At 42.8% G+C, this 13,229-nt stretch overlaps 1 protein-coding gene across 4 annotated transcripts in view; it reads right to left on the reverse strand.

The window, feature by feature from the left end:
- LOC124607443 (E3 ubiquitin-protein ligase MARCHF5) overlaps positions 1–13,229 on the reverse strand; it is an 89,536-nt gene that overhangs the window by 30,625 nt on the left and 45,682 nt on the right. For all 4 annotated transcript variants that reach the window (XM_047139777.1, XM_047139776.1, XM_047139775.1 and 1 more), the window contains 2 exons: positions 7,887–8,001; positions 7,672–7,802 (listed from right to left, as the gene is read on the reverse strand). In XM_047139777.1, coding sequence (XP_046995733.1) covers positions 7,672–7,802; positions 7,887–8,001 — 246 coding nt within the window. The remainder of the gene's footprint in view (positions 1–7,671; positions 7,803–7,886; positions 8,002–13,229) is intronic.

Below are 13,229 nucleotides of genomic sequence, written 5' to 3' on the forward strand. Positions count from 1 at the left end.
GTCATCCAAACGTCTAATAGTAAGTTGCAACTGACACGTTGTCGTTGCAAGGCTGGAAGAAGAGCAAAACAAAGACAAATCATCCACAAACAAGGACAGGACTTTTCACTATGGACATAATGCTATTAATAGCAATGGCAAAGAGAGTCACACTTAAAACACTACCCTGAGGGACACTGTTCTCCTGCTCAAAGCGATCAGACAGGACGTCACCAATTCGGTATCTAAAATATCGTGACGAGAGGAAAGACTGAATAAAAAGAGGAAGACAACCACAAAAACCCCATTCGTGAAGCTGCTCCAGGATGAGACACCTCTAAGTGTTATCGTAGGCCTTCTTGATATCGAAAAATACACCTAGAAGGTGATGATGGCATAGGAAAGCTTGTTGTACAGCCGCCTCCAGGAGGACAAGGATATCGAAGGTGGAACGAAACCTCCTGAACCCACACTGAAAGCGACTAAGAAGTTGCTGGGATTCTAACATCCAGACAAGGTGGCGGTTGACCATCAGCTCCAAGGTCTTCCCCATGCAAGTAGTGAGGGCAACACTATGGTAGCTACTCGGGCTCGTGCGGTCTTTCCCAGGTTTTAAAAAAAGGAATTAAAACTGCCTCGCGCCACACGCCAGGAAGGTGACCCAATGCCCAAATGGCATTAAAAAGTGCAAGGAGGATTTCTTTGTTCCGCATTGTGAGGTGCCATAGCATACTGTAATGGATCCTGTCATGACCAAGGGATGTGTCACGAGCTGCAGACAATGCAGAATCCAGCTCCCACATAGAAAATGGGCAGTTGTAAACTTCATGAGAGGTGGACTGCAACCGCTCTATGGTGCTGGAAACCTGGATCCTGACTGGTTGTTGCAGTAACTGTGGCAAAATACGTTGCCATAGTCTGGGCAATGTCTCGTGGATCCGTGTGGAGAGTGCTGTTATTCATTACAGCAGCTATGGGGCACCTCCCTCCTCTGCCAGAAATTCTCCTGACGGTCTCCCACACAATGGAACTTTTGGTGGAACGATTAATGGTGTTCAGGAACTTTTGCCACGACCTCTTCTACCTCTCACGAATAAAGCGGCGACATCTTGCCCTCGTCACCCGGAAGGCTGCAAGATTCTCAGCAGTTGGCCGACACTGGAACCGACGCAGAGCCGCACGCCTGGTCCTGATTGTAGAGCGGCATTCGGCACTCCACCAAGGGACAGGTGGCCTCTTCCGGTGGCCCGTGGACTGCGGAATGGATGCTGCAGCAGCGTGGTGGACCGCTTTGGTAATATGATCCACCCACGCCTCAACATTCGCACAGTGTTCGAACTGGGCCAACTGGCTATAAAATGTCCAGTCAGCTCCACTGAGCACCCATCGTGGTGGTCTCCTTTCGGGACCCACGCGATCTGGCAGGTGAATCCAGATTGGGAAATGATCACTGCCATGCAAGTCAGCGACCACTTCCCAACGAGCACTCGCGGCAAGAGCTGGAGAGTAAACCGAGATATCAATGGCAGAGAATGACCCAGTCGCCATGCAGAAATGAGTGCTCTGTCCTCCATTGAGCAAGTAGGCACAGGATGACAGGAGAAGCCTCTCAACTGCTCTACCCCTGGGACAGGTAATTGCAGAGCCCCAAAGCACATTGTGGGCATTAAAATCACCACAAATAATGAATGGCTGGGGGAGCTGTGTAAGAAGGTCGGTGAGGGCCGCTTCATCAAGTGCATCATGTGGGGGCAAGTAAAGCGAACATACAGTCAATGGATGATGCATGTGCACGGACACAGCAGCGGCCTGTAAAGGCGTCGTAAGTGAGAGAGGTGAGGAGTGGTAGTCTGTCCTGACAAAAATACCTACGCCTCCTCTAGCTCTCTCTCCATGCAGGTCGTCCTTTTTGTGGAGTGTATAGGCTCGTAGCTCAGGGGAGTAAGAGGGATGGAAATAAGTCTCCTGGAGACATAGACACAGTGGTCTACCCTGAGATAGTAGACGAAGTTCCTCCACATGCGTCCTGAGCCTTTGCAAGTTCCACTGAAGGATGGGAGCCATCTATGATGGGGGTAGCACCTTCATCCTGTCTCTCCGATGGGGCGGGGAGACCGCAGCAGGTGGAGGGGCAGGCGTGGGGCGAGATGATTGCCCCACACATACATCGTATTCCATGAACTCTGGGAAGAGTCAGATGAAGCCTCACGTAAAACAACATCTGCATGGTCAGACGGTTTACCACGGGATTTGACCCGCTGTTGCTGCTGTACAGTAGCTTTCTGCAGTTTGGTGGGCTTTGGGGGAGCTGATGTGGGAGTGGTAATGGCTGTACAGGGCTGGGCTTCGGAACATCCTCCGCTGTTGGAGGCACCAGGGGCTGGCCCAAGTTCGTCACTGTACCTTTGTCTGCCGTTCGAGTAGGGGCTACTGGCTCTGAAACACTGGCTGCCTTGCAAGTGCACTGACAGCTGCAGGTATTAGTGCCAACACTCACCCCCTCTGTCTGCGTTGAGGCATCGACTTTTGGTGTAGGCTTCTGAACCAGGGATGCAAAAGATGTAGCAAATGTGGGAGGTTGCATCGACTTATGGATCTTCTTGGCCTCACCATAGGGGATACGCTTGGTTGTTTTTATTTCCTGGACTTTGCGTTCCTCTAAAAATATTCGGCAGCCCCTACTCCGAACAGGGGGGTTCCCAGAGCAATTGATACATTTGGCTGGAGACTAGCAACCAGCTCATTCATGAGCAGCCTTACCACAGTTGCCACAAGTCACTTCACCTTTACATCCTAAGGTGGTATGCCAAAAACAGTGGCATTTGAAACAGCGCATTGGGGTCGGGAAATAAGGCTTCACACTAAGGCGAAGGAAGCCAGCTTTACCATGTTCAGGTAGTTTCGCGCTACTGAAGGTCAGAATAAAGGAGTCGGATTTGACAAGATTGCCATCAACCCTCTTCATGATACTTCTGGAGCCCACTCACGTTGCAGTTCTTCCTTGGGAATGTCAACTAGATCCCGGCATGTCACAACACCTTTGCTGTAGTTAAAGGTGCTGTGCAGTTCAGTGTCTATGGCATACTCTCCAAGGCATTTAGCAGATTGGAGGTTAGTTGCTTGCTGGGAAGTGGAAGTTTCCACTAGCAAGGTCCCATTACGTAAGTGCTTCACCGATTTTAAGGAGCCACAGATTCCCTCCAAACCCTTTTGTATATAGAAGGACGAAACCTTCTCGAAACTACTCTCCTTCCATTTCACAATGAGAAACACATTCGGATTACCAGAATGCATTCTGTTACCTAAGACTTGACTCATCAAAGAAGTGCCAGAGTCAGGGGGACTGACTGCACGAGCCCTCTTAAGAGACTGGGTGTTAGAACCTTCCAGCGGCCCACCCTTTCCGCTGGGAGGAAGAAAAGAGAACTTCGAAGGATCCATCTCGGTCCCATGAGCAGCTAGAGAACTAAAAGTCCACCTAGACAGAGCCCTGCGTGCCTAGGTAAGCCTTATACAACTGAGGTGCTGCAGGTTCCCCAGAGGTTGCCCGCTAACGACTGTTCCACCTCAACAGCCATGCATCTCATCAGCGCACGGCACACCTTGAAATTGAGGGGTTGTTTATAGAGGTTTATCCCATCCTCGCGATCCCCATTCCCTGAGACACACAACATTCCACCGCCGCGCCACACGGTGGTCGGTGAGCTTACGGTGACGGGACTGGCGACGCTTACCAATCCCCAGCTCAGGAACCCCAGGGTCGCCAGGCCCGGCACCTGAATGCCGAGCCCCTGGGGGCCTGTTTATTGAAGACCATATTTAAAGCTAGCAGCATACACAACTAATAGCTTCTTGTGAGATGATGCAACATGCACTGAAGATCATAGGTGTAAGGTCCAAAGAATTGTCATTACATGGATGGACACCTGTTGGCGTCAGGCAGCCAATGGCCAGTGGCAGTTGTCTGTTCTACTGAACGGAATTCTCAAGCAAAAAATTATTCTGATCAGTTTTCTATTAATGGCAATTAAGGAAGTAAATTATCTTTCAGTTCCATCATATTGATGATTTCAGGAAACGAAAAGCACTTTACAAAATTTATGTTTATCTGCATCATTTGTGTGAGTACGGGTTGTCTGTTGGATTGGTGCTTGCAAAATATTTTGATGATCTCATGTTCGATTTCACCCGAGTCACAAATTTTAACATACACCATCCTTCACCTCCGTGAATGCCACACAAAAATGCTGGGATCGATTATCATTTGGACTCACATTGTAGCATGGTGATTCCCGCTACCAGCCGGCGTGAAATTGGTTTAGTTCAGACTGACAGACAAATGTAGCAGCAAATGAAAACTCCGAATGTTAATTCCAGATTCCTCCCCCCCCCCCCCCCCCCCCCCCCCCCCCCCCCCCCCCGCTATCAAAAAATAATAAATTGAAAAGTAATTATCCATTTGTGAACACAAAATTTGTTTGGTGCTACACACTTTGCTTACTAACTAGATTTTTCCCAAGGCTATGGACCAAGACCATGGATGACCACAGTAATATTAGTTCACAATATTTGTGATCCTTCAGCATTATTAATATTATACATGTCTTTCTTTTTAGAGGCAGAACATAGTGACCAGTACATAGAAATGCAATATAAATGTGATAAAGGGAGGACACAAACCCCCAAAGTTTGTGTTTGTTGACCAATGTTAACAAATAAGTTTATCTCTTTCTTAGAACTTGGAGTTGTCATTTCCAGTAACTGTATGTGTGTTAAGTATTAGGTCTAAGCATGCTATCATGTTATTATAATTAATTATTTTAATAAATGCCAATTTTTGATCAATTACCTGCAGCAATAAATTTTCACTATCAATCATCGAGATTTTTTTAGTTGTGGTATTAACGTATGGGAACTATAAACAAGAAGCAGGCTTAAGTTGGCAACATCATTTCAGAAATTATTAAACTCATTTCTCTATTACCTGCACTCCTAGACATGTTAATAACAAAACTAATAATCACTGTACCTTGCAACTCGAAAGTTTATTTGTTGTTGGGGTCCTTTACAACTATTGTTTCCCACATCGAATTACGACACATTGCAGATTATTGTATCAGTAAAGGAAACTGTCCAGCCATGACAACACAGCTAACTTTTTCTGTCTTTAATATTTTAGTTATTATGAGTACCATGTGTGTTTCAACTAGTGGAGATGACAAATTACAATGAAATCATCTTTTGAGAACCAGCGAGCATCACACCAAATAGTTGTGTGCCTTCCTAGCGAGTGACAGAGCTGGTGGGTGGAAACTTGTCACCAATCTCGTCCAAAATGTTTGGATCAGTGGTCTCTAGTGCACTGCAACAGAGTGTGAAGCACAATCCCTCAGACGTCCTGCCAATGCAGAATTACTACTACTTTTCCAGATGGTCTGCAGTTTTTGTTTCACTTAAATGTCTGACAATCAATAAGAACAGGAAAATTTTATCTGGATCTTAGTGCAGCTTCAAGGACTACATTAACTTATAAAATGTTTCACATACAGACATAAAATAATCATAATATTGATAAATAAGTATGTTCATGGGTTTTGTTTCATCTTCCTCTGAAGTTACGATATTTGGCTCCTTAGTGACTGCCAAATGTCGATCGGAAATGTGTATATATTCAAACTATGGCATCTGCATCTCCAGTCTTTCTGGCCTCTTTGTTACTGATACTACGATGTCTGGGGTGTAAAAAATGAATGTGTGAGATGTGAAGCGCTAAAATAGCGCAAGGAAGAATGAAGCTGTGGATCAGTTATTAATTTTGTTTATGAACTCTGCATTATACGAGGGTCACTCCAAAAGAACCACACACTATTTTTTTTTTTTAAATCCATCTTTTATTCTACATGTTTGAAAGTTTTACAGTGTGTAGATGCATCCTTTAGGAACAATATTTTCAATTTTCATTTCTCCACATAATTTCCATCCCTGTCAACTGCCTTACACCATCTTGGAACCAGCGCCTGTATACCCGCACAGTAAAATTCTGGACCAACCTGTTGGAGCCACTGTTTGGCAGCATGCACAAGGGAGTCATCTTCAAACCTTGTTCCATGAAGAGAATCTTTCAGTTTCCCAAAGAGGTGATAGTCACATGGAGCCAGGTCAGGACTGTAAGGCAGGTGTTTCAGTGTTGTTCATCCGAGGTTTTTGATTGCTTCCATGGTTTTTTGACCGACATGTGGCCGTGCATTGTGGTGCAACAGCAAAACATCCTGCTTTTGCCGATGTGGTCGAACAAGACTCAGTCGAGCTTGAAGTTTTCTTCAGTGTCGTCACATATACATCAGAATTTATGGTGGTTCCACTTGGCATGAATTTCACAAGCAAGAGTCCTTCGGAATCGAAAAAACACCATAGCCGTAACTTTTCCAGCAGAAGGTGTAGTTTTGAATTTTTTTTTCCTTGGGTGAATTTGTATGATGCCACTCCATTTATTGCCTCTTTGTCTCTGGTGAAAAATGATGGAGCCATGTTTCATCACCTGTCACAATTCTTCCAAGAAATTCATCTCCACCATTCTCGTACTGTTCCAAAAGTTCGCTACATACCACTTTTCTTCTTTCTTTGTGAGCCCCTGTCAACATCTTGGGGAACCCACTTGGCACAAACCTTTTTTAATGCCAACACTTTCAGTATTCTGCAAACACTTCCTTCCTCTATCCCAATGTAGCATGACAATTTGTTCACTGTGATGCGTCTGTCAGCAGTCACCATTTCGTTAACTCTCTGCACATTGTATGGAGTGTGCGCAGTATGAGGCCTGCCGTTGCGAGGACAATCCTCAATTTTGCTGTGCCCGCTTTCATCACATAACCTGCTTGCCCACCGACTAACTGTACTGCGATCGACAGCAGCATCTCCATACACCTTTTTCAACCTCTTGTGGATGTTTCCCACTGTCTCATTTTCACAGCACAGGAATTCTATGACAGCATGTTGCTTCTGATGAACGTCAAGAGTAGCAGATATCTTGAAGGCATGCTGTGACGGCGCCACTCACGGGAACAGGTTGAACTAAGTTTGAAAACAAGCGGGAAGGATGTATCTACACACTGTAAAACTTTCACACATGCAGAATGAAAACTGTATTTTTAGAAAAATAGTGTGCATTTCTTTTGGAGTGACCCTCGTATCATACAAAAATACATGCATCATGAAAAATGTGTTATTACTGACTGTGATGTTTGTACATAACTATTTCCTCCTTTGTCTTGTGGTAGAAGAAAATGGACCTTTCTGTTAAACCATTTTTGCTTGCAGTTTGTCTTCTGTTAACTCCTAACTCAGTCCAGATGACATCTCACTTTTTCGTTCCCTGCAAGGTGCAGTAGGACCCATGGGACAACAGGTATGTTAGTACTATTGTGTAACAGACAAGCTCTGCAGTTCAGCATAACAAGAACGTGAGGGGTCTCACGAATTGTAACACCAGCTATATGATCATAATAAAAACAAAATTACATTGCCATCAACGGTTTCTGCCAACAAAATGAACAGGAATATATCAATGGTCAAATCCCCTAACTAGAATTATTATTGCCAAATGCAATTTTTTTAAATTTAAAATGCCTCTGTCATAAAAATCCGATTATGTAACAAGTAAAATGAAATGAAATGAAAAAGAAGGTGGCTTACCTGCATGATCGTCACTGCGCCATATGTCACTGCTGTCCAATATATGGATCCAACAACAATGCCAGCAGCCATGAAAGGGCACACTTTTATGACAATACTATCAAGTGTGTCTAGTATAAACACCACTGTACCTGATTTAAAAAAGGAAACATGTTGAAAAAACACTCGACATTACTATACATCCAGCAAATTTATTTTTCTGTGGTGGAACTTACCCACATTAGGAATTAAAATTATGTATTCTGTTCCACACTGTGGACAAGTTACACGGCCGGAAGGATTTCCTTTTTGTTTCTCATCTACCCATCGTTGTATGCAGGACTGATGAACCTGTTTCACAGTAAAATACTTTGTTATTTAAGAAGTACTAAATTTAGTTAACATTTGCATATTGTTCAAGTTGGCACTAAGTATTTCCAATAAAAGGATTCATGTTATGAGGGGAAAATTTTATGTATTAAGTGCTGCAACTCCCATGGCATTTATCCCTTCCAGAGGCAAAATTTAAGGTTCATTGTAGAGTAGTATAGGTTACATCCATTCTAGTTTTGTATTTGAAAATTAGCAGTATTAGACTCATCTGTGAGTAGCTTTAGTTGAGAAAATTCAGTATACCCAACCATTTAAGTAGAGAGACACAAGTGTGGATTTCTTACTTAACTAATTGTGCATTCAGTACCTTTAACAGCATTCCAAAAAAGAATGTTGTCCTACAAAATATCAACAAATGGAAATATGCAATATTTTGCACACATCAAAAGAAGATGGCCTGAATGCAATTTTTTCTCCTCAACAAACATGGCACATGAATTGTTAAAAGGTAAGTTACACTTTGTTCCAATGGTGTGCACTTACTTCCTGAAAATGTATTCACTGCAAGTTCCATTGTTTACGACAGTAAATACTAGAAGCTTACCTGCTGCAACATATCTGACTCTCACGACTGCATAGTCCCAAACATCATTATTATTAACATTAAACAATGGGAAGGTCAGGATAGACAACTGTATTATGAAAAGGACTGATTGCTACTAACTATACAGAGGAGACATTGAGTTTCAGACTCGCACAACGAGAAGACTGCTACACATTAAGCTTTTGGCCAAAGGGGTTTCTTTCAAAGTAGCATTATTGTTATTGTTACAACAACAACAACTACTACTACTACTACTACTACTACTACTACTAGCTATATCCTGCCACACATTGCTGTGGCTCAGGTGGGGTGGGGTGAGGGGGAAGGAAGGAAGTGGGGGGGGGGGGGGGGGGGGAGAGAGAGAGAGAGAGAGAGAGAGAGAGAGAGAGAGAGAGAGAGAGAGAGAGAGAGAGAGAGAAGTTTCTAAAATGTATGACAACTGGATATCTGGATATACATCCTGATCTCCTACTCCTGCCCGTCTATGTCCTCCTCCTCCTCTCTATCATCTTCTGCCCCTTTCTCGGCCTAAAAACTCCTTTTCAATCTCTATGTCCATTTCCTTCCCACCCCTCTGTCCATTTCCTCTTTTTGTAACATGTATGGATATCATTTTTTCCATGATCTGATTCTGATGAAATATAGTGCATACAGTGCACAAAGCTCTACTCACATTATCTGCAAAATCTCTTGAAATTTCATCTAATGGTTTTAGAGATTAAAATATCCAAACAGACAGACAGACAAAAAAAGACACTACAGTCGTACAGTTTTATTATTAGTATAAATACTATGAGGACTGATCAGAAAGTTTCCGTTGGAAGGCCTTACTGTCCAGAATCTGTATGCCACGCAAGCAAAACTGTTGTGAGCACTGAGGCAATAATCCCATAGAAACACCAAGTTGAATATGCCTGTCTCATAAAAAACTGTGTTCTAGTGCGTGAAGAAGTCTGTATCTGCCTGTTGCACATCCTCATCTGACAGAAATCGTTGACCCTTTAACACCCTTTTTAAGGGACCGAATGGGGATCACCATGGGAGAAAACTGGACTACAGGACGGGTGCTCAAGTGTCTCCCACTCGAGTTGGTGCATAATGGATCAGACTGGCCACCCAGATTGAATGGAATCTGATGTCAAATTGCTATCAGCATGGAAGTCAGAGCACCATTTCACAACAGTGGTTTTCAACAGTCATGTTGCCCCATACGCATTCTTCATTCTCAGATGGCTGTCAACTGGTGTTGGTCCTTCAGCAGCCAAGAACAGAAAAAACAGCACATTGGCCCTGTTTGAATGCATTTGGTAGTAATGTTGTCATAATTCATGTTTCCCCTTTACCTTACACACAACAGAAAGACAAGAATGCCACACTATTCCTTGCCTACATGTCAGTGCTTATGTATCCCCATCAGAGATGCACTACGCTGCATATACGCTACAGCAACACAATCGAATGCAAGCTTTTTGATCACTCCTCGTATATATTTTTACAACATAACCTTATATATATTTACACAACATATGTCACTCCAGTAGGTATGCAAAAACACATGTGTATTCAAATACAACATTGTTTCAAAATTTAGAAGGAATCTAAGAATTTTGGAGATTTTTGCTAACAATGTATCCCTTTTATGCTGAAACATCATACATACATTCATTAATCAGTGTGCTTGTGGAGTATGCTGAAAAAAATAATAGTTCTATTTCTGGCACCAGGTGAAAATACGAAACTGTAAGCAGTCACAATGTGGTGTGGGTGCAGGAAAAAAAAAAGAATGATCAAAAACAAAGAAGAACCACATACAAGACAGAATCCAACTTAACACGGTATGTACCCAATGGATATGGACATTTTGGTATTAGAAAATGTATTAAACATATGGTAAAGTAAAGTTTTACTATTTTAAGAACTTAAGAAGAAAGATCCTACCCCCATGAACCATGGACCTTGCCGTTGGTGGGGAGGCTTGCGATACAGATGGCCGTACCGTAGGTGCAACCACAATGGAGGGGTATCTGTTGAGAGGCCAGACAAACGTGTGGTTCCTGAAGAGGGGCAGCAGCCTTTTCAGTAGTTGCAAGGGCAACAGTCTGGATGATTGACTGATCTGGCCTTGTAACACTAACCAAAACGGCCTTGCTGTGCTGGTACTGCGAACGGCTGAAAGCAGGGGGAAACTACAGCCGTAATTTTTCCCGAGGGCATGCAGCTTTACTGTATGGTTAAATGATGATGGCGTCCTCTTGGATAAAATATTCCGGAGGTAAAATAGTCCCCCCTTCAGATCTCCAGGCAGGGACTACTCAAGAGGACGTCGTTATAAGGAGAAAGAAAACTGGCGTTCTACGGATCGGAGCGTGGAATGTCAGATCCCTTAATCGGGCAGGTAGGTTAGAAAATTTCAAAAGGGAAATGGATAGGTTGAAGTTAGATATAGTGGGAATTAGTGAAGTTTGGTGGCAGGAGGATCAAGACTTTTGGTCAGGTGAATACAGGGTTATAAATACAAAATCAAATAGGGGTAATGCAGGAGTAGGTTTAATAATGAATAGGAAAATAGGAATGCGGGTAAGTTACTACAAACAGCATAGTGAACGCATTATTGTGGCAAAGATAGATACGAAGCCCACGCCTACTACAGTAGTACAAGTTTATATGCCAACTAGCTCTGCAGATGATGAAGAAATCGATGAAATGTATGATGAGATAAAAGAAATTATTCAGGTAGTGAAGGGAGACAAAAATTTAATAGTCATGGGTGACTGGAATTCGACAGTAGGAAAAGGAAGAGAAGGAAACGTAGTAAGTGAATATGGATTGGGGCTAAGAAATGAAAGAGGAAGCCGCCTGGTAGAATTTTGCACAGAGCATAACTTAATCATAGCTAACACTTGGTTCAAGAATCATGAAAGAAAGTTGTATACATGGAAGAACCCTGGAGATACTAAAAGGTTTCAGATAGATTATATAATGGTAAGACAGATTTAAGAACCAAATTTTAAATTGTTAGACATTTCCAGCGGCAGATGTGGACTCTGACCACAATCTATTGGTTATGAACTGTAGATTAAAACTGAAGAAACTGCAAAAAGGTGGGAATTTAAAGAGATGGGACCTGGATAAACTGACTAAACCAGAGGTTGTACAGAGTTTCAGGGAGAGCATAAGGGATCAATTGACAGGAATGGGGGAAAAAAATACAGTAGAAGAAGAATGGGTAGCTCTGAGGGATGAAGTAGTGAAGGCAGCAGAGGATCAAGTAGGTAAAAAGACGAGGGCTAGTAGAAATCCTTAGGTAACAGAAGAAATATTGAATTTAATTGATGAAAGGAGAAAATATAAAAACGCAGTAAATGATGCATGCAAAAAGGAATACAAATGTCTCAAAAATGAGATCGACAGGAAGTGCAAAATGGCTAAGCAGGGATGGTTAGAGGACAAATGTAAGGATGTAGAGGCTTATCTCACTAGGGGTAAGATAGATACTGCCTACAGGAAAATTAAAGAGACAAATATCAAGAGCTCAGATGGAAACCCAGTTCTAAGCAAAGAAGGGAAGCCAGAAAGGTGGAAGGAGTATATAGAGGGTCTATACAAGGGTGATGTACTTGAGGACAATATTATGGAAATGGAAGAGGATGTAGATGAAGATGAAATGGGAGATACGATACTACGTGAAGAGTTTGACAGAGCACTGAAAGACCTGAGTCGAAACAAGGCTCCGGGAGTAGACAACATTCCATTGGAACTACTGACGGCCTTGGGAGAGCCAGTCCTGACAAAACTCTACCATCTGGTGAGCAAGATGTATAAGACAGGCGTATCCTCAGACTTCAAGAAGAATATAATAATTCCAATCCCAAAGAAAGCAGGTGTTGACAGATGTGAAAATTACCGAACTATCAGTTTAATAAGTCACAGATGCAAAATACTAACGCAAATTCTTTACAGACGAATGGAAAAACTGGTAGAAGCCAACCTCGGCAAAGATCAGTTTGGATTCCGCAGAAATGTTGGAACACATGAGGCAATACTGACCCTACGACTTATCTTAGAAAATAGATTAAGGAAAGGCAAATCTACATTTCTAGCATTTGTAGACTCAGAGAAAGCTTTTGACAATGTTGACTGGAATACTCTCTTTCAAATTCTAAAGGTGGCAGGGGTAAAATACAGGGAGCGAAAGGCTATTTACAATTTGTACAGAAACCAGATGGCAGTTATAAGACTCGAGGGGCATGAAAGAGAAGCAGCGGTTGGGAAGGGAGTGAGACAGGGCTGTAGTCTCTCCCCGATGTTATTCAATCTGTATATTGAGCAAGCAGTAAAGAAAACAAAAGAATAATTAGTAGCAGTTGTTAAAGTCCATGGAGAAGAAATTAAAAAATCGCCGATGACATCGTAATTCTGTCAGAGACAGCAAAGGACTTGGAAGAGCAGTTGAACGGAATGGACAGTGTCTTGAAAGGAGGATATAAGATGAACATCAACAAAAGCAAAATGAGGATCATGGAATGTAGTCGAATTAAGTCGGGTGATGCTGAGGGAATTAGACTAGGAAATGAGACACTTAAAGTAGTAAAGGAGTTTTGCTATTTGGGGAGCAAAATAACTGATGATGGTCGAAGTAGAG

The sequence above is a fragment of the Schistocerca americana genome, chromosome 3, assembly GCF_021461395.2.
Source record: "Schistocerca americana isolate TAMUIC-IGC-003095 chromosome 3, iqSchAmer2.1, whole genome shotgun sequence".
Lineage (NCBI taxonomy): Eukaryota > Metazoa > Arthropoda > Insecta > Orthoptera > Acrididae > Schistocerca > Schistocerca americana.